General features: G+C 45.7%; 1 protein-coding gene across 1 annotated transcript in view; it reads right to left on the bottom strand.

Annotated features, from left to right (window-relative positions):
• dnai2b (dynein, axonemal, intermediate chain 2b) overlaps positions 1 to 22,810 on the bottom strand; it is a 94,544-nt gene that overhangs the window by 22,624 nt on the left and 49,110 nt on the right. Inside the window, exons 6-9 of the mRNA XM_038778068.1 lie at positions 21,490 to 21,603; positions 16,436 to 16,575; positions 7,474 to 7,596; positions 3,130 to 3,353 (exon numbers count right to left, since the gene is read on the bottom strand). Of these exons, the coding sequence (XP_038633996.1) occupies positions 3,130 to 3,353; positions 7,474 to 7,596; positions 16,436 to 16,575; positions 21,490 to 21,603 (601 nt within the window). The remainder of the gene's footprint in view (positions 1 to 3,129; positions 3,354 to 7,473; positions 7,597 to 16,435; positions 16,576 to 21,489; positions 21,604 to 22,810) is intronic.

Raw genomic sequence — 22,810 nt, 5'->3', positions numbered from 1 at the left:
CACCTTTTTCAGACACACCGCCTGCCTGTATGTTAAACCAGGATTTAGAAAAAATGTTATTGCAACAAATATACATAGTAGCACAGTAGTTAGTGCTTTTGCTTCACAGAGCCAGGGACCCGGGTTCGATTCCCGGCTTGGGTCACTGTCTGTGAGGAGTCTGCACATTCTCCCATGTCTGCGTGGGTTTCCTCCAGGTGCTCCGGTTTCCTCCCACAAGTCTCGAAAGACCTGCTGTTAGGTAAATTGGACATTCTGAATTCTCCCTCAGTGTACCCAAACAGGTGCCATAGTGTGGCGACTGAGGGATTTTCACAGTAACTTCACTGCAGTGTTAATGTAAGCCTACTTGTGACACTAATACAGACCATTATTATTATTATATACCTTAACCCAGGCTTTTAATAACATTTCTGCAACAAATGTATATGATGCAATCTAGATAAACATTTCCAACATTCATCACAATGGGGATAGTGTCTCATTGAAGTGTCCGATCAACCATGATTGTATTGAATGGAGGAGCAGGCTTGACAGGTAAAACGGCTTACTCCTATTCTTACGTTCCTATCCCTTTGTTATAAAATTATGAAATTCAGCCATTTCCACAACAAAATAGGACAATAGAGGTCCAGACATTGAACAGAATATCACTGTGTGTGCATGGGGGGGGGGGGGGAAGCACAGGTAGCTCACCCCCTCCCCAAAGCAGAGTCAGCGTGGAGCTCACCCACTCCATGCCAGCTCACCATATCACACTTCAGGTGGGCTAAATAGGGGAAATGTGGGACTACCCCCCCCCCCCCCCCCCAGGATGATGTTGTGCCCTTGGGAGATGCCAGTCAATCGGCATTGGGCAGCTGTTCCATTTGTCTCAGCAGCGCCAACAGTGCATTAGTGTTGGGACTGCAACCAGGAAGAAGAAGGCCCAATGGAAATTGGAGACATGTAAGTCTTGGGAGGGAAGGTTTTGATAGATAGGGAGGAGTTGGTATGTTTAATGGAGTAGGCAGGGAGAAAGGAAAGGGAGGTCCGATTAAGGGGTGGGGAGCGTCCCTGACTCGGTTGCCCCCGAAGATAGGAACCCATCTTCCTTTCCACACTTTGAATTTATTTTTAAATGGCCTTCCCACTCCTGCTTCACTGCCCAAGCCAACTGTTTTATGGTGTAAGCAATGTATTATTGGGGTCAATTGGCTTGTTAACATCGCCATTTGACACTTGTTTATTTAAATATGGCGAGCAGCCTACTTGTTTCGGTGCCTGCCCACCATATTTTCAGGGTGGACAGGAAGTTGTCCACCCTCACCCTATTTTGTGTGCCCCCCACCAAGCATGCTGAGTGGGGAGCAGGTAAAACGAAACCCTCATTAAATAAACCTATGCAGAAGCTAAATTGAAAGGAAATTACTTGGGGATTCCAAATCTTTTTTTAAATTTTCAGATTTTGGGTGGCATGGTGGTTAGCACTGCTGCCTCAGGGCGCTGAAGACCCGGGTTCGATCTCGGCCCTGGGTCACTGTTCATGTGAACTTTGCACATTCTCCCCGTGTCTGCGTGGGTCTCACCCCCACAATCCAAAGATGTGCAGGATAGGTGGATTGGCCATGCTAAATTGCCCCTTAATTGGAAAAACAAAGAATTGGGTACTCTAAATTTATAAGATAAAAAAAGTGGGTGGCACGGTGGCTCAGTGGTTCGCACTGCTGCCTCACAGTTCCAGGGTCCCAGGTTCAATTCCTGCCTCGGGTGACTATCTGTGTGGAGTTTGCACTTTCTCCACATGTCTGTGTGGGTTTCCTCCGGGTGTTCCGGTTTCCTCCCACAATCCAAAGATGTACAGGATATGTCGACTGGCCAGGTTAAATTGCCCCTTAGGTTAGGTGGGGTTACTGGGTTACAGGACTAGGGTGGAAGCATGGGCTTAAGCAGGTGTTCTTTCTAAGGGCCGGTGCAGAATTGATGGGCTGAATGGCCTCCTTCTGCACTGTAAATTCTATGATTCACTTTTGTGCTATAGAGAGCTACAGTCTGAAGGCAGAAATTCTTGCTCCAAAAGACAGCTAGAGTGGTTATATGGTTCACTACCACCATCTGGTGGCTTGTGAATCCAAACACCATTTTGGGTGTACTCTGGCCTGTGAGTGGTTGCTGGAATGTCTTTGATTCGTTTCAAAGGTATCCTTAAAGTCTACTTGAAGAAGATTAGCTTTGTCCTCAACAGCTGGTGCACTGGAATGTCCATATTGGCGAGTCCTGCTTCACCATCGAGTAGCTGGTTTTGAAGCAGGGCAATTTGCGAAAGTAGAAAACACAAGAGCAAGAAGAAAGTTCAAGGTGTACAACCTCTCCACGACCATGGATTGAACAACTGACTGACAAGATAACTGACTGCCAAGATGAAATGTGGATTTTGAATTTTTTTTAATGTTGTTTCTCTCTTCACATTTTAATTTCCTTGTTCCGTGGCCTTCCAGTCTCTCGACCCCTTTCTTTTTCTCTCTCTCACCCTCCCTTTAATCTAGGATTCCATGGAAAGTGTTCTTTTCACTCCAAGGGACTGCCATTAATATTCAGTATAATGTCTAGAATACAAACATTCTGTCCATGGAGAATGGAGTTTTCAAGTACCCAACTCTCCTTCTCGATACTGAATATGCTTCTACTTGCCCAATTAGCATGGGAAGCAATCTCGAACAATATTTTGAATTTACATTTAAACAATCTTTTGGTCCAGACCATCAGCCTAGTTTGAAACTCAATGGTGGTACCCTATTGCTGAGGGCATTATATCTACACTGACATGCCAGGTTTACTTGAAGGGTCAAGAGTGGGACCTTCCTGCTTAGGGTGTCCCTGGCCCTAGCTCAGCCCCATGACCAACATTTACCTTTTAAAAGACATGCCTTTTACATGTCAATCAAGAAACTCAGTGAATGGATACCTAAAGCAACCGTGTCTCTGCTGACCTCCCAAGTTTACATAAGAAATTGGTGGAACTTCCCATGGAAGTTTAATCTGATGATCTTTTGTATGAGTTATTATCATATTCCATGTCTTAAGTACAAAACAATTATAAGAGCTTTTATTTTCTCTTTTCTATAATTATATAATACATATTTTACTCACTTAGTCCATATAATGGACGAGTCCCTGAGTTCCTCAGACCAAATTCTGGCTGTCCAGTCTCCAACTGTTAGAAAGTTCTTGGGGTAGAAAGGGTTCCTCTGCACAGCATAGACTGGACCATGATGCCCAGTGAAGGTGGACACAATCTTCTCAGCTGGTACTTTTCCTTTTCGATTCCCCAATATTACGACACCTTGTTCTGTCCCAACCATAAATTTGGTTGGCTAGAGAGGAAAAGCAAAATGATAAATCTCAATAACAATTAATTAAGACTTGTCACTTTCATCAAACTTAAATTACGTTTTCTGATCTTCAAAATTTACCAGATAAGATTTGGTGATAAAATAACAGAAGAATAATTGTAATAATATTAACCATTTATTCTTTAAGCTTTCTCTGGATCATGTGAACCTGTTGTTTATGTTTAAAAATAATTGATCAACTTATGTAGCACAGCAAATGGAAAGTGAGTGCTATCAAATATTCTAAATCAGCCAACTTTTAATTCAGAGATGCCGTGCTTTATTATTTTGTTGATTATTTGTACCCTATTGCAGCTCATGCTGTAACTTTATAGCACTAAAATATGTGAAATGACTTCCCAAATGCAAACTATACTTAGAATTGGAGAGCAGAAGTATTCTAATTATTACACCAAGCCTAACCCAGAAGATTGGGGGGGGGGGGGGCGTAATGAAGGGGGAAGACGTGCACGAGGAGGCTCCCACTAGATACATTTACGATGGCATAGTGGTTAGCACTGCTGCCTCACAGCGCCAGGGACCCTGGTTTGATTCCGACCTGGGTTCCTGTCTGTGTGTAGTTAGCACGCTCTCCACGTCTCTGCGTAGGTTTCCTCCAGGTGCTCTGGTTTCCTCCCACAGCCCAAAGACGTGCGGGTTAGGTGGATTGGTCATGCTAAATTGTCTGTTAATGTCCAAGAGGGTTGATGGGGTTACTGGGATACGGGGATAGTGTGGGGGTGTGGGCAATGGTAGAATGTTTTTTCAGACAGTCGGTGCAGACTCGATGGGCCGAATGGCCTCCTTCTGCACTGTAGGGATTCTATGATACTGCACCTTTTGCCTTTTTCTCTCAGTATCAGGAGGTATTTTCTTTTGAAAGCCCACATAATTAATGGACTAGGGATCCTATATGATTGAAATTCCCAACAAAGTCAGGGGAAAGAAGGTGGACAGCAGAGGTTCGTTGACGGAGTCGGAGGCCCCTCAGAGTTCGTCAGCAGATAGAATGGCAGAGGGAGCCCATGGGACTCCAGCCACTCCACTAATGGCCGAGGTGATTTTTGAGTACCCTGGCGAAATAATTTGATAAACACTGGCGGGTTCAGAGGACCTCCGGAAATCAATGGAAGAGGCCTTGGCCCCCAACCAAGCGGCTCTGAGGAAGACCAATGAAACTGTGAAAGCACATGGAGCCAAGATAAAAGATATGGAAGTGGCCCTTTTGAGACACAGTGATCAAATTGCCTCACTGGAAGCAGTGATGTCTTTGGTGGCCGAAGCGATTAGGATGTTGAAGGCCAAGGTGAATGATTTAGAGATTCGGTCCAGGAGGCAAAACATTCGAATTATGGGTCTGCCAGGGGGATGGAAGGCCCAACATCCATGGAGTACTTCGCAGAGATGTTCGGTAAGATGGGGGGGGGGAGATTCATGTTTCCTCCTGAATTAGATTGAGCCCACCGTACACAGAGGCCTCGTCCTGAGGATCGACCGCGTGTGGTAATAGTTAAGTTCCATATCTTCAAAGAGAAAGAATGGGTTCTGAGATGGATGAAGGAGCATCGAGACTTCAACTGGGATTGCCATGCCATCAGGTTCTACTAAGATGTGGGAGGGGAGCTGCCTAAGAAGAGGGTTACGTTCAATAGAGCCCCAGCTGGCCTGTATAAAAGTAGAGTCCAGTTCTGTGTGGTTTACCTGGCTTGGCTTAGAGTGGCTTTCGATGGAAAGGTCTATTTTTTTGATGCACCAGGAGAGGCGGTCGCCTTTGTTAAGAAACACGGGTTGGTATTAGAGTCTGGTAGAACAGGTCTCGATGAGCCTAGGATGTGTGAAAAGTTGGGGGAGGAGACCGATACTGGGTGAGGTGTTTTTGAGAGGAAGTGGAGGGGAGGAGTTTGGGAAGGGGTGGGGGTGGGGGTTCTACAATTCGTGGCGTCATTCATTGTACACTTTCGGGGATTGGATGGCTTTGAATATTAGCACGGGGGTGGGGTTGGAGGGTTGGACTATATGTATTAATGGTGACTGGGCGATTCCTGATTCCTTTTTATTTGATGTTTATATTGTCATGTGGGCTGTTGTGTGGGGGTCGGTGGGAGGATGGGAGCGTTGTTGTTAATAAGGGGATTGACATTGTATAAGTTACTGTTTACTGTTTGTTGGTGGTGTTGCTTGTTTTGAAGAAAATATGAAAAAGGAGAATAAAAAATATTTTTTTAAAAAAGAAACAGGGGTTGGATGCGGTGTTATTGTTTTGGGGGTTGGGGACAAACATGTCGAATTGTTACTTTGTTGGGGTTTCATGTTTGTTCTTGTATTTTCCTGTTCTTGTTAGGTTTGAATTTTTCTAGTTTGAGCTTAGTTTTGGGGTTTAGTTCTATGTGGGGTTTTGTTCTATTTATTATGATAATAGATAACTCCCTTTCAGAGCACAATGGTTTATGGGGTTTCAGTATTTTGTTTTCTTCAATCATTTTTCTTAACTCTAGTTGGGAGACTCCTTGCTAACCAAGGAGTTAGATAACGAGAGTGGTTTTGGAGGGTTGGCTGCAGCTCATAATCGTAGTTTGTTAGATAACGAGCTTCGAGTTCTTGTTTTGTTTAGGGTTGCAAGAAGTAGATTTTAGTTGTTTGTGTTTGCCTTGCTTCTATTTGTAGATGTATTTGCATGTGGTAATATTCAAGGGCGATGGTGGAGGGGGTGGGGGTAGTCTTCTGATGGCGCCTGCAGATTTTTCTTTGTTCAGTCTTTTGATTTGGCTTGGTGGCCATCTTGAGTGGGCCTGGTTGCTGTACCTTTTACATATCCTTGGGGTAATCTCTCTTGGTGGAAATGGCTGACTCCGAATTGAGGGGAGATGGGAGACCCCCCCAATTTGTTTCGTCACCTGGAATGTTAGGGGATTGAATGGCCCAGTGAAAAGGTTGAGAGTATTTGTTCACCTGAAGAGTTTAAACTCCAATGTGGTGTTTTTGCAAGAGAGTCATTTGTGGGTCAGGGACCAGAGAATCTTGTGGAAGGGGTGGGTAGGGCAAGTCTTTCCTCGCGGTTCGATGGTAGGGCGAGAGGTGCAGCAATATTAATTAATAAAAGGGTTCTGTTTTCTCCCTCTAAGATCTTGGCAGACCCCAACGGCAGACTGTTATTGTCTGTGGTTCTCTGGTGGGCACTCCGGCGGTTTTGGTTAATATCTAAGGCCCAAACTGGGACGATGCAAATTTTATTAATAATGTGCTAGCTTTCCTCCCAGATTTAGATTTGTACCAGCTTATTTTGGGTGGGGACTTAAACTGTGTTCTGAACCCTAGTTTGGATCGGTCCAAGCCCAAATCTCTGACTCCATCAGCAGTGGCCAGAGCTTTGTTGTCTTTCATGGAGCAGATGGGGGGTTTGATCCTTGGTGCTTTTTTTTAATTAAGGGGAATTTAGCGTGGCCAATCCACCTACTCGGCACATTTTTGGGTTGAGGGGGCAAAACCCACGCAGACAGGGAAGAATGTGCAAACTCCACATGGACAGTGACCCAGAGCCGGGATCAAACCTGGGACCTCAGCACCGTGAGGCAGCTGTGCTAACCACTAGGCCACCATGCTGCCCTATCCTTGGTGCTTTTTGTACCCAGGTGTCAAACATTTTTCATTTTTCTTGCATGTTCTTGAGGATCGTACGCGCAGATCGATTTTCTTTCTGGTAGATGGGTTTGTCCACCTTTAGTGGTAGGGGCTGAGTACTTAGCGATTGTGATTTTGGACCCTGCCCCACATTTCATTGACTAGGCACCAGAGTCAGGTCCCTCCCAGATCTCTTATCAGCTCTGCTGTGCTATATGTTATTTCCCAGGTAGGCAAATAAATCTGCTGCCAGGCTTCAGCTAATACTGCATGAAAGCATTTCATGTGAGGTATGTTTTAGAAAAAGGGCCAGGTAATCCAACTGGTTCCCCTCCTCCACAAAGTTCTGGCTGGCTCATCTCTGATTCAATATTCTAATTTTCCTCAAAATGAGAAATGCTACTTTAAGCAAGCATATTTCCTGCATTGCTGGTGAAATTTGTGACACTGAGATATGGTTTTGAGACAAACTTATTATAGTTACCATGGTGGATTCAAACTCCAGTGAAACAGCTCCATGTGCGATTTCCGGGTTGTCTTTCTTTGTAACGTCCAGAACGAGTCTCTCTACAGGTTCGCTTAATTTCCTGATATCCCACCACAGCACCTATACATTAGATCACACTGTAATATTCTTCTTCTTGACATTGGATGCTATTTTTAATCATGAATAAACTGTGGGCGGGATTTTCCAGCCATTCCCTGTGGATTTCCGGTCCCGCTGAAAACGACCCCCTCTGTGGAGGATCCCTGGCGGCACGGCTGGCGATTGGCCATTGACAATGGCGGGACTGAAAGATACAGCCGCGCGCCAATTATGAGCCACCTCGGCGTCAGAAATCCCAGCCTTTGCTTTTGATTATTTGCAATATTTTGCCCCCAAAATTAATTTAAAAGTGAGAAAATGTACTCCGAGAATAAACATTTTGATGATGTGGAGAGGCCGGCGTTGCACTTTGTCCATACATATGTTTCTGGAACCTACCTCTTCATTCATCTGAGGAAGGAGCAGTGCTCTGAAAGCTAGTGATTCGAAACAAACCTGTTGGACTTTAACCTGGTGTTGTAAGAAATATTTTGATGGTATGGAAGAAAGAAAGAACTTGGACTCGCACCACTTTTCACTATCTCAAGTCATCGCAAAGTGCTTCATCGCCAATAAAGTACTAGTTTAGTGTGCTCGCTGCCATAATGAAAGAAAATGAGGCAGCCAGTTTACAAAGATACATAGAAGACAGGAGCAGGAGGAGGCCTTTTGGCCCTTCGAGCCTGCTCTGCCACATCATGATCATAGCTGAGGAAGGCTCGTACTTCAGATATTTAAAGGCGTTTCCTGGCGGCAGATTTTATTTGTCCTCTAGCGCCTTCAAACTGGGAAAGCTTCGGTCTATGAACAGATCTCCCATCCTTCTGATGCCTGCCCTCTGCCAGCTCTGGAACCCTCCATCTATCCTACTGGGACAAGCCTGTGGTTGCTGCATAGCGGCGTCCAGGCTGACGCTCCATCCACCTTCGTGTACCTCCTCCACAGTCCCCAGATCCGAAGTGTCGCCACCACCACCGGACTTGTGGAGTAACGGGTCGGCGAGAACGGCAAAGGAGCCGTTATCAAAGCTCCCAGACTAGTATCTTTACATGACGCCGCCTCCAGCTGCCCCCCCCCACGCCGCCCCCCCCCTCCCCCCACCAATCGCCCACTTCCTAATCATAGCTATATTGGCCGTCCAGTAGTAGTTGCGAAAGTTCCACCCCCCCACACCGACTGCGCTCCAACAGCGATCTCTTTACTCACAGGGTCGTATTCGCCCACACAAAGCCCGTAATGATCCTACTCACCCACTTAAAAAAGGCCTTAGGGATGAAGATGGGGAGGCACTGAAAGACAAACAAAAATCTGGTGACGACAGTCCTTTTCACGGTCTGCACCCTCCCTGCCAGTGACAGGTTGAGCCTGTGCAGGGCATCCCATTTCCTGGCCACCTTTATACCCAGGTAACAAAAACTTTTCTCTACCATCCTGAGCGGCAACTCTTTCAGTCACTCCTCCTGTCCCTTGGCCTGGATCACAAACAACTTGCTCTATCCCATGTTCAGCTTGTACCCTGAAAATCTACCAAAATCCCTCAGGATCCGCAGAACCTCCCCATCCCCTGCACAGGGTCCGAAATGTACAGGAGCAAATCATCCGCGTATAGCCAGACCCGATGTTCCACCCCCCCCCCCCCCACTCCAACCGCCCCAGTCCCTGCCAGTTCCTCGAGGCTCCCAGCACCATAGCTAGTGGTTCTATAGCTAGGGCAAATAGAAATGGGGAGAGGGGACACCCCTGCCTTGTTCCCCAGTGAAGCTCGAACCACCCCGACCTCAGCCGGTTTGTACATACACTTGCTGCAGGCGCCTGGTACAGCAATATCACCCAGCCAATAAAGCACTCACCAAACCCGAACTACCCCAGCGTTTCCCACAGGTACTCCCACTCCACCCGGTCAAAGGCTTTCTCTGCGTCCATCGCTGTTACCACCTCCACCTCCCCCCCCTCTGAGGCATCATAATAATATTCAAATGTCTCCGGACATTGGTATTGAGTTGTCTGCCTTTAACAAACCCAGTCTGGTCTTCCTCTATCACCCCTGGGACGCAATCCTCAATTCATGTGGCCAGAATCTTAGCTAGCAATTTGGCATCCACGTTTAAAAGCAAAATCGGCCTGTATGACCCGCAATGTTCCGGGTCCTTCCCTCGTTTAAGAATGAGTGAGATCAAGGCCTGTGACATTGTTGGGGGGAGGGTTCCTTTCTCTCTAGCCTCATTGAAGGTCCTCATCAGGAGTGGGCTCAATATTTCTGAAAATTTCTTATAGAATTCTACCTGGTAACTGTCCGGCCCCAGGGCTTTACCCGATTGCATGCCCTCTATACACTTGACAATCTCCTCCAATTCAATCAGGTCCTCTTCCACCTTTGGAAACCTCAACTGGTCCAAAAATTGTCTCATCCCTTCCGCTCCTGTCGGGGGCTCCGACTCGTATAGCTTACTATAGAACTCCTTAAAGACTCCATTCACCCTCCCTGGATCCAAGACCATGTTACCCTCCTTATTCTTTAGTCCCCCGATTTCCCTGGCTGCCTCCCTCTTTCGCAGTTGGTGTGCCAGCATTCTACTCCATTTCTCCCCGTACTCATAGACTGCCCAGCATCAACTACGTCCTGTGGTAATGAATTCCACAGGCTCACCACTCTTTTGGGTGAAGAAATATCTCCTCATCTCTGTCTGAAATGGTTTACCCTGAATCCTCAGACTGTGACCGCTGGTTCTGAACACACCCACCATTGGAAATATCTTCCCTGCATCTACCCTGTCTAGTCCTGTTAGGATTTTATAATTCTCTACGAGAACCCCCCTCATTCCTATGAACTCCAACGAGAACAATCTCAACTTAGTCAATCTCTCATCATGTGACAGTTCCGCTATCCCTGGAATCAGTCTGGTGAAGCTTCGCTGCACTCCCTCGAGAGCAAGAACGCCCTTCCTCAGAAAAGGAGACCAACACTGCACACAATATTCTAGATGTGGCCTCACCAAGGCCCTGTATAATTACAGCTAACATTCCTGCTTCTGTACTCAAAACCTCTCGCAATGAAGGCCAACATACCATTAGCCTGCTTTACCACCTGCATGCTTACCTTCAGCGAATGGTGCACAAGGACGCCCAGGTCCCTCTGCACACTCTCCTCACCCAATTTACAACCATTCAGGTAGTAATCTGCCTTCCTGTTTTTGCTTCCAAAATGAATAACCTCACACTTATCCAAATTATACTGCATCTGCCATTGATTTGTCCACTCGCCCAGCCTGTCCAGATCATTGTGTAGGATCTCTGCATCCTCGTCATAATTTACCCTCCCACCCAACTTGGTATCATCTGCAAACTTCATTTTCTCGTCCAAATCATTAATATATGTGAATAGCTGGGGTCCCAGCACCGATCCCTGTGGCACCCCACTAGTTACTGCCTGCCAATTTGAAAAGGACCCATTAATTCCTGCTCTTTGTTTCCTCGCTGCCAATGGGTTTTCTATCCACCTCAATACACTCGCCCCAATCCCATACGCTTCAATTTTGCAGAATAATCTCCTGTGTGGAACTTTGTCAAATGCCTTCTGAAAGTCCAAGTATACCACATCGACTGGCTCCTCCTTGTCAACTGTACTGGGTACATCGTCAAAGAATTCCAACAGATTTGTCAAGAATGATTTCCCCTTCATAAATCCATGCTGACTCTGACTGATCCTGCCACTGCTTTCTAAATATTCCGCCAAACAGTCCTTGATAATGGATTCAAGAATTTTCCCCACTACCGATGTTAAGCTTTCTGGTCTATAATTCCCTGTTTTCTTTCTACCTCCCTTTTTGATTACTGGCGTGACATTATCTACCCTCCAATCTGCAGGGACTGTTCCAGAGTCTATTGAATTCTGGAAGATGACCACCAATGCATCCACTATCTCCAGAGCCACCTATATATAGGATTGAGATAATGACCTGATAATTGTTTTTGGTGGTGTTGATTAAATGTTAGCAGGACACAAGGAGACCTCGCTTGCTGATAGGGGTGAGAAAAAAATTTCTAATGGAATTCAACCTGCTCTCCACTGGGAAAGCAGTGAACCAGCTCCGCAAGAAACAGGGGACCTTTTATGAACATGGGGACATGGCCAGCTGCCTACTGGCTCACCAGTTGAGAAAACAGGTGGCCGCACGAGACATGGTGCAGATTAAGGATGAGAAAGGATAGGGGGTAACGGCTCCAGAAGAGATCAACAGAGCCTTTGCAATCTTCTACCTGGGACTGCACACCTCCGAGCCCTCGGAGGGGGGACTGAAAGATGAAACAATTCCTGGACGGGCTGGACTTCCCACCTGTGGGGGCAGGGGCTGGAAGCACCGTTGAGTCTGGAGGAGATCATTGAATGAATCAAGTTCCTGCAATCCGGGAAGGCACCGGGACATAATGGATTTCTACAAAAGATTTGCGGCAGCACTGGCCCCGCTCGGGGGTATACAGTCCCAGGTGGAAGGTTGCGAATGCTCCGTTGATCTCCTCTGGAGCCGTGACCACCTGTCTTTTCTCATTCCTAATCTGCACTATATCTTGTGCGGCCACCTGTTTCCTCAGCGGGAGATGTTCAATTACTCGCTGTTGAGGGGGGCCCTGCTACCGCTGCTGGCACAGGCTTCAATCTCACTGATCCCAAAGAAAGATAAAGATTGGGCAGAGTGTGGCTTATATGGACCCATCTGACTCGTAACACTGACGCTATAGAGCCCTTGCGAAAGTTCCAGTGAGAAGACGAGAGCGTTGTTTGGCGAAGTGATCGCGGAAGATCACACCTGGTTGGTCACGGGCAGACAGCTGACGGTGACCATCAGACGTCTGCTGAACGTGGTCATGTCCCCACCTGTGGAGGAGTCACCAGAAGTGATCACCTCCTTGGATGCAGAGAAAGCCTTTGATTGGGTGGAGTGGAAGTACTCCATGGAGGTACTGGACTGGTGTGGGTTTGGGCCACTGTTCACCTCATGGGTGAAACTGCTGTACAGCACTCCCATGGCGAGCGTACAGATAAATGCCTTTAGCTCAGATTATTTCCGGCTGAACAGAGGCACGATGCAGGGATGAGGTTGTGTTACGGGCCAGGGTTTAGAGAACCCCAAAGTGTATCATGGAGTTCACCTGACCCACACCTTTTAATAGATTGTGGTATGGGGAGCACATGGCCCATTCTACAGGTGTGGTACAGCAGAAATCGAAAAGTATTTTTTAATGCAAAACAATGTTTATTCTATAAACTCAAGTTAACCTTTTTAAAACATACAGTGAACATCTTAGCAACCATTAATTCAAATACAACCCCCAAAGAATACAACACTAAGTAATCCTTAATAAATTCCCAAACAACATCCAGAAGACAAAATAAACACCTTTTAACAGAAGCACATCAGGTTTAAATTCACTACTGAGAACATTTATAATTCCGAATTCACCAAATGATCAAGAGATAGTCTTTTCATGGCAGAGAGAGCAACAGTACACCTGCTTTGTCTGGCTTCAGCTCCAACACTGAAACTAAACCAAAAAAACAGACACACCCAAGCTTTTCTCAAAGTGAAACTAAAAGCTGACAGACAGCTCAGCTCCATCCACACTCTGACATCACTGCAGTAACATGAGCAGCCAAACATTTCTTAAAGCGACATTCTCATGACAGTTGTCCCCACTGCTGTTCGCTCTGGCAATTGAGCCATTGGCTATCTCGCTCAGGTCAGCGGACGGCTGGAGAGGCATTTAGAGAGGAGAGAGGGAGCACAGTGATGGTCTGCTGCTTTATGTCTCGAACCTTCTAGCCAGCATGGGTAAGATAATGGAACTCCTAAGGGAGTTCGAGCCTTCTCAGAGACAAACTTAACTTGAGCAAGTTAACCAGGGCGGAGAAGCAGAGCTGGGAACACAGCCATTCAAACTGGCCCAAACCAAGTTCGGATACCAGAGGATTCAAATAGCCCATAACTCGACCTGGCTCCATAAGTGGAACCTGTCTATTCTGGTAGGGGAAGTGAAAGGAGACCTGCAGAAGTGGGAATCACTCCTGCTCTCCCTAGTGGGGAGAGTGCAGACAATAAAGATGAATGTCCCGCCAAGGTTCCTCTTATAGCCACCTGGGGTGGCCACGTCCCATTTCAAAATGGACACTTGCAAAGAGTAAACGGAAAATTGGACAGTGCTAAGAAAACAAGCAGGTACAAGGTTTGCCTGTGGATTGGAGTGTGCAGCTCCCAGACAAAACCGATACTACAAGCCATTAGCATAGTAATGAGCTATCTCTGGGGACAAAAGAGAAACATTTAAGCAATCGGTACCAGGGCAGACTCCCCGGCGACAGTGGAGACTAAAACAAAGGCAGGCCAACGGTCACCTAGGACCCGCCCAGTGATCAAGCAACGACCCCTTTATTGGAGAAAATCAATACAAACGATTAGGGCATGGTCTAATTAATTGGGGCCAAGTTCAAGGCCCGCCCAAAAGGGCATGAAGCCCCTTTGGGGTATAAAGCGGAGCCCCTAAGACAGATCGCTCTCTTCTTCTTCACCTTCATCTTGGCCTTGGCTCTCAGCGATGAGAGACCCTCCAAGCACCAGCCAAGTAAGTCTAAAGTCAAAGCACGCTATGAGATAGGCGCTCCTAGCTACTATTCTATACCAGTTCGATGCCAGCAGCCTCAGAACCGGACAACGGCCATTGTTCCTCTGGCTGAGTGGGCACCCGAAGCTAAGTAGAGGCTTTTAGTAGTAGTTATAGTTTAGTGAGTAGAGTTTGTGCATGAGTATAATTGAATGTGTGTGTAAATAAATGTGCATTGATTTTAAACTTACTAACTGGTGTAACGAGTCTTTGATCAGTATTCGGTTCTGAACCTTGTGGTGGTATCGAAAAGATACCTGGCGACTCTTGAGTAAACATAACTAAAACAGAGTAAATTAAGGAGAGCATAACGAGCAACACTCTTCATATTTAGATCCCTCACGATCTTCATCCCCATATCCTTCTTCACTAAGGTAGACGAACATCTCGACCGTCTTATGGGCAGAAAAGAACCCCAGGGTGTGCAAACATACTGCAAAGAGTGCAGCACTCGGCGTACTTAACACTGCCGAACCTCCTGTTCTACTACTGGGCAGCAAATTAGAAAGGGTACAAAGTCGGCTGGGGATCCAGGGGTGAAATGGGTACAGATGGAAGAGACCTCCTGTATTGGTACATCCCTGTGGGCACTGGCCACCGCCCCACTCCCATTTCCCTCAGCCAAGTACTCGAGGAGCCACATTAAAAGCCTGCAACCACCTTGGTCACCGCTTTCAACTAAAAGACATGTCCGTTTCAGCCCATATCTGCTTCCCTATTGCTCCAATCCCATTGGTCTCGTGCAGATCATGAAATCTCTTACCCCCTCCTCCCCAAAGTCTAAAGATTCTTCCAACCACTGCGAAGTAGGAGGGTGCTGGACCTTCTTTGCATCCGGCGGTGCTTCTGTGACTTGCGTTTGGGCGACGTATACCTGGATGGCGAACGCCATTTCTGACATGAATGTTGCGATGAATACACTGTCTGCTCCATGCTGGAGACTTCCGATGCCTGCATTTCCAGATCTAAATCTGTATCGTCGACCTTTCTCATGTTGGTGCAGGGGCAATGCTCTGGCCTCTTCAAGCACCAGAATTCGCCTGAGAAGAACTTTCCTCGCTTGAGGAACTTTATGAAGAATTGGTGTCCCTCAGATCCAAGTGCTACACTCCTAACTTTATACGATCAAAGGTCTGCTTTCCTACCATGGAAACCGCAGCTCCCATGTCCAACTCCATATCTAACAGATATCCATTAACCTGCACGGTCATCTTAATGGGATCACTCGGGGTGCCGCCACACAATTCAGTTACATGCACTCCTCCTCCTCCTCTGGTTCGTCCAGATGGAAAGTAGAAGCCCGAAGTTGGCACCTGCCGTGGCACGTCGGGAGCTCTGGCTGACTTGTGGTTTGTGGTCCATCCGGGCACTAAGGCCACGTGTCCCGCAACATCCTGGCTTTCCCTCTATGGACTCCAAGGAGGTGTTCCCAGAGTCATTGACCAACGGGTCAGGCCTCTATGGCATTTGGTCCAGGGAGGGGGATTGGTCTTGGGGCGGGGTGAGCACTTGTTGGGAGGGGGCACATCCCAGCGTGTTTACATCCATTTCCTGGATCTCCTGCACCCCTCACCCTGGCTTTCTCAGGAAAAGTGAAATCTGCATGGCCTGTTGGAAGTTTAAAGACGACTCGGCTATCAATTATTTTTGATTTGCCACATTATTCCCACCGCAGACCATACGGTCACGTAGCATTTCTGAAAAGGAAGTGCCGTGCAAAAAAAGTCCAAACTTGATGAGTAAGGGAGGTGGTTCACCCAACAGTGTAGCAATGTTGACAGCAAAGCAGGTGTACCCTCGTCACCGGTTTTCTAGACCACTAACGAGTCTGGACTGAGTAGATTTAAGAAAACTTTGTTTATTAACACACACTAGTATTTACAATACACACCCAATCCCAACTGGTTCTGTCATTATCATACCTGGCCGACTTTATACAAAACTTAACTGTGGATAATTTAGGGTTCCCTTGCCCTTTAGCGGGGGAGCTCGTTTTTGGTGAGACTCACAAGGAGGTTGATTTCTCCAACCCCATACGTCTTGTGCAAGTTATAACAAGATTAAGAAGGGTAAATTTCTTTGTAGTTTACTACATATTTCCAATGCATAATTAGGGCAAGCACGGTACCTACTTGTGGCAGGAAATTGGCTGTCACTGCGAACAATGGAATATTTGAAGTACATTTTTTTCTTTTCATTCTGTTACCTGTCCATCAGTAGAAGCAGAAAAACATTCCGTTCCTGTTTTAGATTGTAACCAAATGATCTTGTACACAGGATCCCGATGACCAACTTCAATTGCAGGCATTTCAACTGCCTGACCTCCTTTCCGTGTATCCCAATATCCTACATTGCAGAACAAAAATGTGGATCTTTAGCAATCCTGCTAATGGTTAATGCTGGAGAATTCCCATTGATGGTAGTTTTGTATAAAGAAACATCCCTTGTAATCAACTATCGTTGAGCTTTTTTTCCCCAAATCACAAGGCTCTCAATATTTTATCCTTGCTTATTCTGCTCTCAGTGAAAATGATTTGGAGTCTTTCCTGGGACACCAATGAACGCATAAAACTGATATTTAAAAACCCACATTTGAGTACAGATTGAGAAAGCCATTTAATGCAATTTCAATTCCACGTGTCAGCTCTGAATGTTAATTGACAGTATTTCTAGAAAAATAAAAATTTAGGGAAAAATCTATACTTGTTCCATATGTGAAGTAATCACCTATTATGATCCCAGACCAGATCCCAAGAGTGGCTAGGATACTGGACCAAAACCCCAATATTTTAGTTTATTTTGCAAGACTGTGCGGAAAGAATATTTCTCTCCAGGAGTGGTAGCATGAAAAAATAGGGATTTGATATTTTTAAAACAAAACTTTGTTATTAACACAGTATTAAAATCTTCAACATCACACCCAAAACTAGCTTACAATTATCCCTTAACAATACTACTAAATACAATAAATACAATACCCTTAATTACTATCCCTATTCACAATTAAATCAGCTCTCAATCCATCTTACATCCCAATGGCACAGGACAATACTTGCTTGCCAGGACAGCTTTGACTCCTGTTAGAACCCCTGCAGAATTTGGCTGATTCTCTTCAAAAAGCTGTTTCAATTAGAACATAGAACAGTACAGCACAGAACAGGCCCTTCGGCCCTCGATGTTGTGCCGAGCAATGATCACCCTACTTAAACCCACGTAACCCGTATACCCGGTAACCCAACAATCCCCCCATTAACCTTACACTACGGGCAATTTTAGCATGGCCAATCCACCTACCCCGCACATCTTTGGACTGTGGGAGGAAACCGGAGCACCCGGAGGAAACCCACGCACAAACGGGGAGGACGTGCAGACTCCACACAGACAGTGACCCAGCCGGGAATCGAACCTGGGACCACTGGAGCTGTGAAGCATTGATGCTAACCACCATGCTACCGTGAGGCCCAAAGTTTGTTTCAGCTTCCACCTTGTCCTCAGACAAGTCTGCACTGTTTTAAATACTCTTAATTATTTTTAACTATCCTACTGTGAGAGCAAAAGACCTTACTTGTGGACTCAGCATTAGCCAGATCAGAACTCAACTCAAAAGCTTTCTCAAAATGTCTGAATGCCTTAGCTCCACCCAGCAATATCATCTCCCCAGATTGAAAACACATTAACTCCCCATGAACTCCCCAAGTCAAACAACAATGCATTAGCACAGGCTTTTATGATGATCAATTTCACCTCAAGCTCCTAAAAGCTTTCTGGTCTTGCAAAACAGGATTATTTTAAAAACATGGCTACTGCAGTGAAACGCAATCTAACCCACGGTAGCACAAGTGGATAGCACTGTGGCTTCACAGCGCCAGGGTCCCAGGTTCGATTCCCTGCTGGGACACTGTCTGTGGGGAGTCTGCACGTTCTCCCAGTGTCTGCGTAGGTTTCCTCTGGGTGCTCCAGTTTCTTCCCACAGTCCAAAGATGTGCAGGTTAGGTGGATTGGCCATGATAAATTGCCCTTAGTGACCAAAAAAAGGGTGGGAGGGGTTATTGGGTTACGGGGATCGGTTGGAAGTGAGGGCTTAAGTGGGTCGGTGCAGACTTGATGGGCTGAATGGCCTCCTTCTTCACTGTATGTTCTATGTCTATGTTTAACCCAGGCTTTTAATCTTTAAATTTCCAAATGTTTATAAGCCAATGTATCTAACATCCTGCTTTTGTCGCATACCCAACAAATTACTATTTGCAACAAGAATAGAGGATGCTGGAAAAAACTCATCAGATCTGGCAGCATCTATAAGGAGAGAAAGCAGAGTTAATGTTTCGAGTCCTATTGGCTCTTTGTCAGAACTGAAGGGAAGGAGAATGTGTTAGATATTAAAGTGTAGCTGTGAGAGATTGCAACAAAAGGTAGCAACGTTAAGATCAAAAGACCCAACGGCTTGGTGTGGTGGAGGATTGCATTGAGGCAATACATGTATGGGATATTTAAAAAAGGGGGAAAAATGGAGTAGGAAGGTTGTTAAGCTCATTTAAATAGGCAATCCCTTACTCTGAGATTATGTCCTCTGGTTCTAGAACCTCCCACATCGGGGAAATCACCTCTCAGCATCTACCCTGTCAAGCCTCCTGAGAATCCTATACATCTCAATAAGGTTGCCTCTCTTTTTTAAATTCCAATGAGCACAGGCACAACCTATTTAACATCTCCTCATAAGAAAATTCATCCAAATCTGGGATCAACCGAGTGAACCTTCTCTGGACTGCCTCTAATGCCAGTATATCGTACCTTAGATAAGGGACCAGAATTGTTCACAGTATTCCAGCTGTGGTCTTGATAGCCTTTGAAATGCAAATCTTCCGTTCAATTTCACACATTTCATTAGCCAGTGATTGATAGTTTTATTACTCCAGAGGCAGGTGTTTGTTGATCTATCTTTCCCTTCACGCTTGAATGCATCTGAAATACCCTGCTTTGATGCTAGCCACAATGTTTAAAAACATTCTTGCTATGACTGCCAGTTCCTCGCTACCTCAAAAGCAGCTAAGTGCTTTCACTTCCTCTTTTTCATCGCAGAAAGCACTTAGCTGCTTTTCACATTGTGAGGAACTGACAGTCATAGCATGAATGGGGTGGACTGAGGAGGGTTAGTGGGAGGGTTTGAGTGGGGGGAGGCAAGATTTGCATCGTGGGGTAGACGGGTCTTCTGATGGTCATTGGGGGGTGTCTCAGTTATGCACCGACTACCTTGACCCATCGCGGGTCCACCACGTCAGGGCCATGTTTGGGAAACCCTGTACTGAATTCCAACAGGAGGATTTCCTGCTGTGGGGATCGGAGCATAATGGTGGTTGGCGTGTGTGTGCTTGGGGGGAGAGACTTGGGCTTCCAGCCCGTTAATCACATGGAAATCAATTTTTCACCCTCCCACCAGCTTGGGTGTGTAGCTCGCTGCCACTGCCGACTGGAGCATCAGAACTGGATTGGCGCCCAGCACCAATCCCGTTTTTCAGCCAACGCTCCATTCCACGCACAATTGGCAAACTAGCCACTGAGTGTGTCGGCTCCAGGTCCATTTGCAAGATTGCTAACATGGTGCTGAAAAAAGACTTCCCCAACTTTGGGCAGGACCATAACATATGTACGTGGTTGACCGGGCCTCTCCCACATCACTCGCAAGTGTCCTCCATCCCCTCAAACAACTGGCTCATCCTTGACCTCATCAGGTGTGCCCTAAGCACATTATATTAACCCTCGGCTTTCACATGGGGTTTAGGTGTTTGCTCTCTGCAGCACCTCACACCACAACCCTCCTCCAGCGCCACCCCCAGCACCTCCTCCCTCTTCCTTAACCCCTATCCCGTGGCACTTTTGTTATGGGCCAGGGTTAGAGAACACCAAAGTTGGAGTTCACCTGACTGACAACTGTTTATAGATTTTGGTTATGAGGAGCACAAGGGCCTACTCTTCAGGTGTTATTCAACAGAGGCCTTAAGCACTTTAAATCAAAAACTAAGTTTATTCTACAAATTCAATTAACATTTTATAAACATACACAATAAGCATTTTTATCAACTACAAACATACACCCCCCCCCCCCCCCACACAGCTACAGTTCTCGAGAGGAAAATACCCCTCAATAACTTTATTTTACTGTTTTTACTCAAGTAACAACATCCATAAACACAAACACCCTTTTCACACAAAACAAGACGTTTGAATTCTTTACAGAAAGCAGATATCACTTTTAAATTATCAAGTGATCTGGACACCTTTTAACATATAAAGAGAGAGACCAAAATAAACCTTTTTTGTCTGAATGCAGCTCCCAACTGTCTAAACCGAAAGTAAAACACAGAGCCTCAAACAGCTCCCAGCTCAAATCTAAAGTAAAAGTCAGAACCTCAGCCCAGCTCCACCCACACAATGACATCACTGAAGCTATTTGATAAACAGACATTTCTTAAAGGGACATTCCCATGACACCTTATCCTCCTCCAGAATCCTCCCATAGATTGCTGAAGTGAACCCTCCCCCCACCCAACCCCTTCACCAACAGCACCCCCTCCAACATCAAGGAGGGTGGTGTCACTGGGATCGTCGGAAAAACCTTCCTTTCAAAATCCCACACTTGCATATACCTAAAGGCCTGCGTCCGTAGGATCCCAAATTTCCAATGATAGAGGGAGGCTGGTCCACTTCTGCAAATTTGCCTTGACCCTACCCACCAGATTTGTAAATGTCAATTTACGGAGACAGGCCTAACCTGCACCCCCAAATACCTGAGGTGAGTGGTTGCTACACAAAATGGTAATCCCCCCAAAACTAGCTCCTTTCCCTGGCGGGGAGACCAAAAAAATACTCGTTCTTTTCTAAGTTCAATTTGTATCCCGAAAACGCCCAGGTCGCTTAAGCAGCCCCATTATATCCTCCACCATGGGGACCAGGTCCGAAATATACAAAAGGAGATCATTGGCATACAAGGACACACTATGCTCCATACACGCCCATTATCCCCTCCTTTTATCCGAGCTACTCAGAGTGATGGCCAAGGGCTTTATCGCCAGCGTAAACATGATGGGAGACATGGGGCACCCGTCTCATTCCTCTTTGTTACTAGGGGGAAAAAACGCACCCAAACCTTCTAAACCACCGAGCATGTTGGTTTTCTATTTCTATGAATTATGTAATAATTAAAATGTTAACATTGTTGAACATTGCAAGAGTTGCACATTTGTATTGTCTCATTCATTTACTGACCCATTTGTCCATTGTAACAACCTCCAGCCAGAATGTGTGAATCTTTGGGGTTGTACTCCAGACACAAAAGAGGAGATACCGGTTTTATCACTGTTTCATGCTGATTTGGATTTTCTGTCAAAACAAAATGGGATTAAATATAGATTCTCCCAATATGAGAATTGGATCACAGAATTATAGTTTAGAATCATCTGTTTAGCAGCAGCAGAAAGGTCATATGCCACCAGTTTAGTAGATAAACTACAGAATTGTTGAAGAGGAATAGCTTTCCTTCAGAATTATTTTTTGGGGATAAATGGAGGGAAAAAAACAAAAGGCTGTCTCATCCCAGGCCACAGTTCCATAGCTTCTAGAGGCATGTCTCAGAGAGGCAAAGACAGGATCCTACGAGAAGGTCCTTTGCTTATCAGGGAATGCCATGCAACAAAAATATACAAAGCGAAAGGAGGTAAAAAGCTCCAAAACATCCACAATTGGTTTAAAACAATTTGAAAACCATCATACAGATTTTATGACCTATGTTCCTGGGGTGAAAAGTTATGGTCCAGTGTTTGATACTTTGCTGCTCATTCCAGGGCACCCTACAAACTGGTTTTGTGGTAGTCATCTCTCACTGTTATAAGCATATAATTTTCAATCTGAAGTTAATTGATTGAGAAGACAGCCCAGGGATTGAGACAAGAGACAAAAGAAAACAGCAGAAATTAAAGTAAGTTAACAAACTACAAATCTGTAAACGAATACTGTTTGGCTTTATAGGCAAGCATTACGTTATCAGCAATATTCAGAATGTGGAGTCTTGTTTCTTATTAACAATCAATAGAAAGTTCTGCAAATACATGGCAACAGTTCCTCAGTGTGTATTTCTGAAGGAAGAAAGGATTAGAGTCTGGTTTTCCACAGGTTTTGAGACCAAATGATTCCTGCATTCCAATATAAGCAGAACATATGGCAGTAAAGTCACCACAGTCCGAGATGACCATAGGCTGCTTTCCCCTTTGAGGGAGAGAGCTGGCTGGTGGTGATTTAACCTGAGGATTACCACACCACAGGTGAGGGGCAAGGTTGAGAAGGTGGGGCCTCCATGAATAACCTGTCATGAATTCACCTCCAATGAATTTGGCAGTACAGATGGCACAAATCACTAAAACTTTGTTTTGCATGGCCTACTGAAATGCCTCTTCAGAATTCTTTCTGCTCTCAACCCTTCTGCACTGTTGCCTTTTGCATCTTTTCCACAGTTTTAGATTAGAATTGCAACTCATTTATTGTCAGATTGCTCCACTTGTGGAAGTTTTTCCGAAACTGTCCACAGATTTTC

Source organism: Scyliorhinus canicula, chromosome 18 (genome assembly GCF_902713615.1).
Source record: "Scyliorhinus canicula chromosome 18, sScyCan1.1, whole genome shotgun sequence".
Taxonomy (NCBI): domain Eukaryota; kingdom Metazoa; phylum Chordata; class Chondrichthyes; order Carcharhiniformes; family Scyliorhinidae; genus Scyliorhinus; species Scyliorhinus canicula.
The sequence above is the reverse complement of the archived record's forward strand: the minus strand, read 5'-3'. Positions and strand labels throughout refer to the sequence as shown.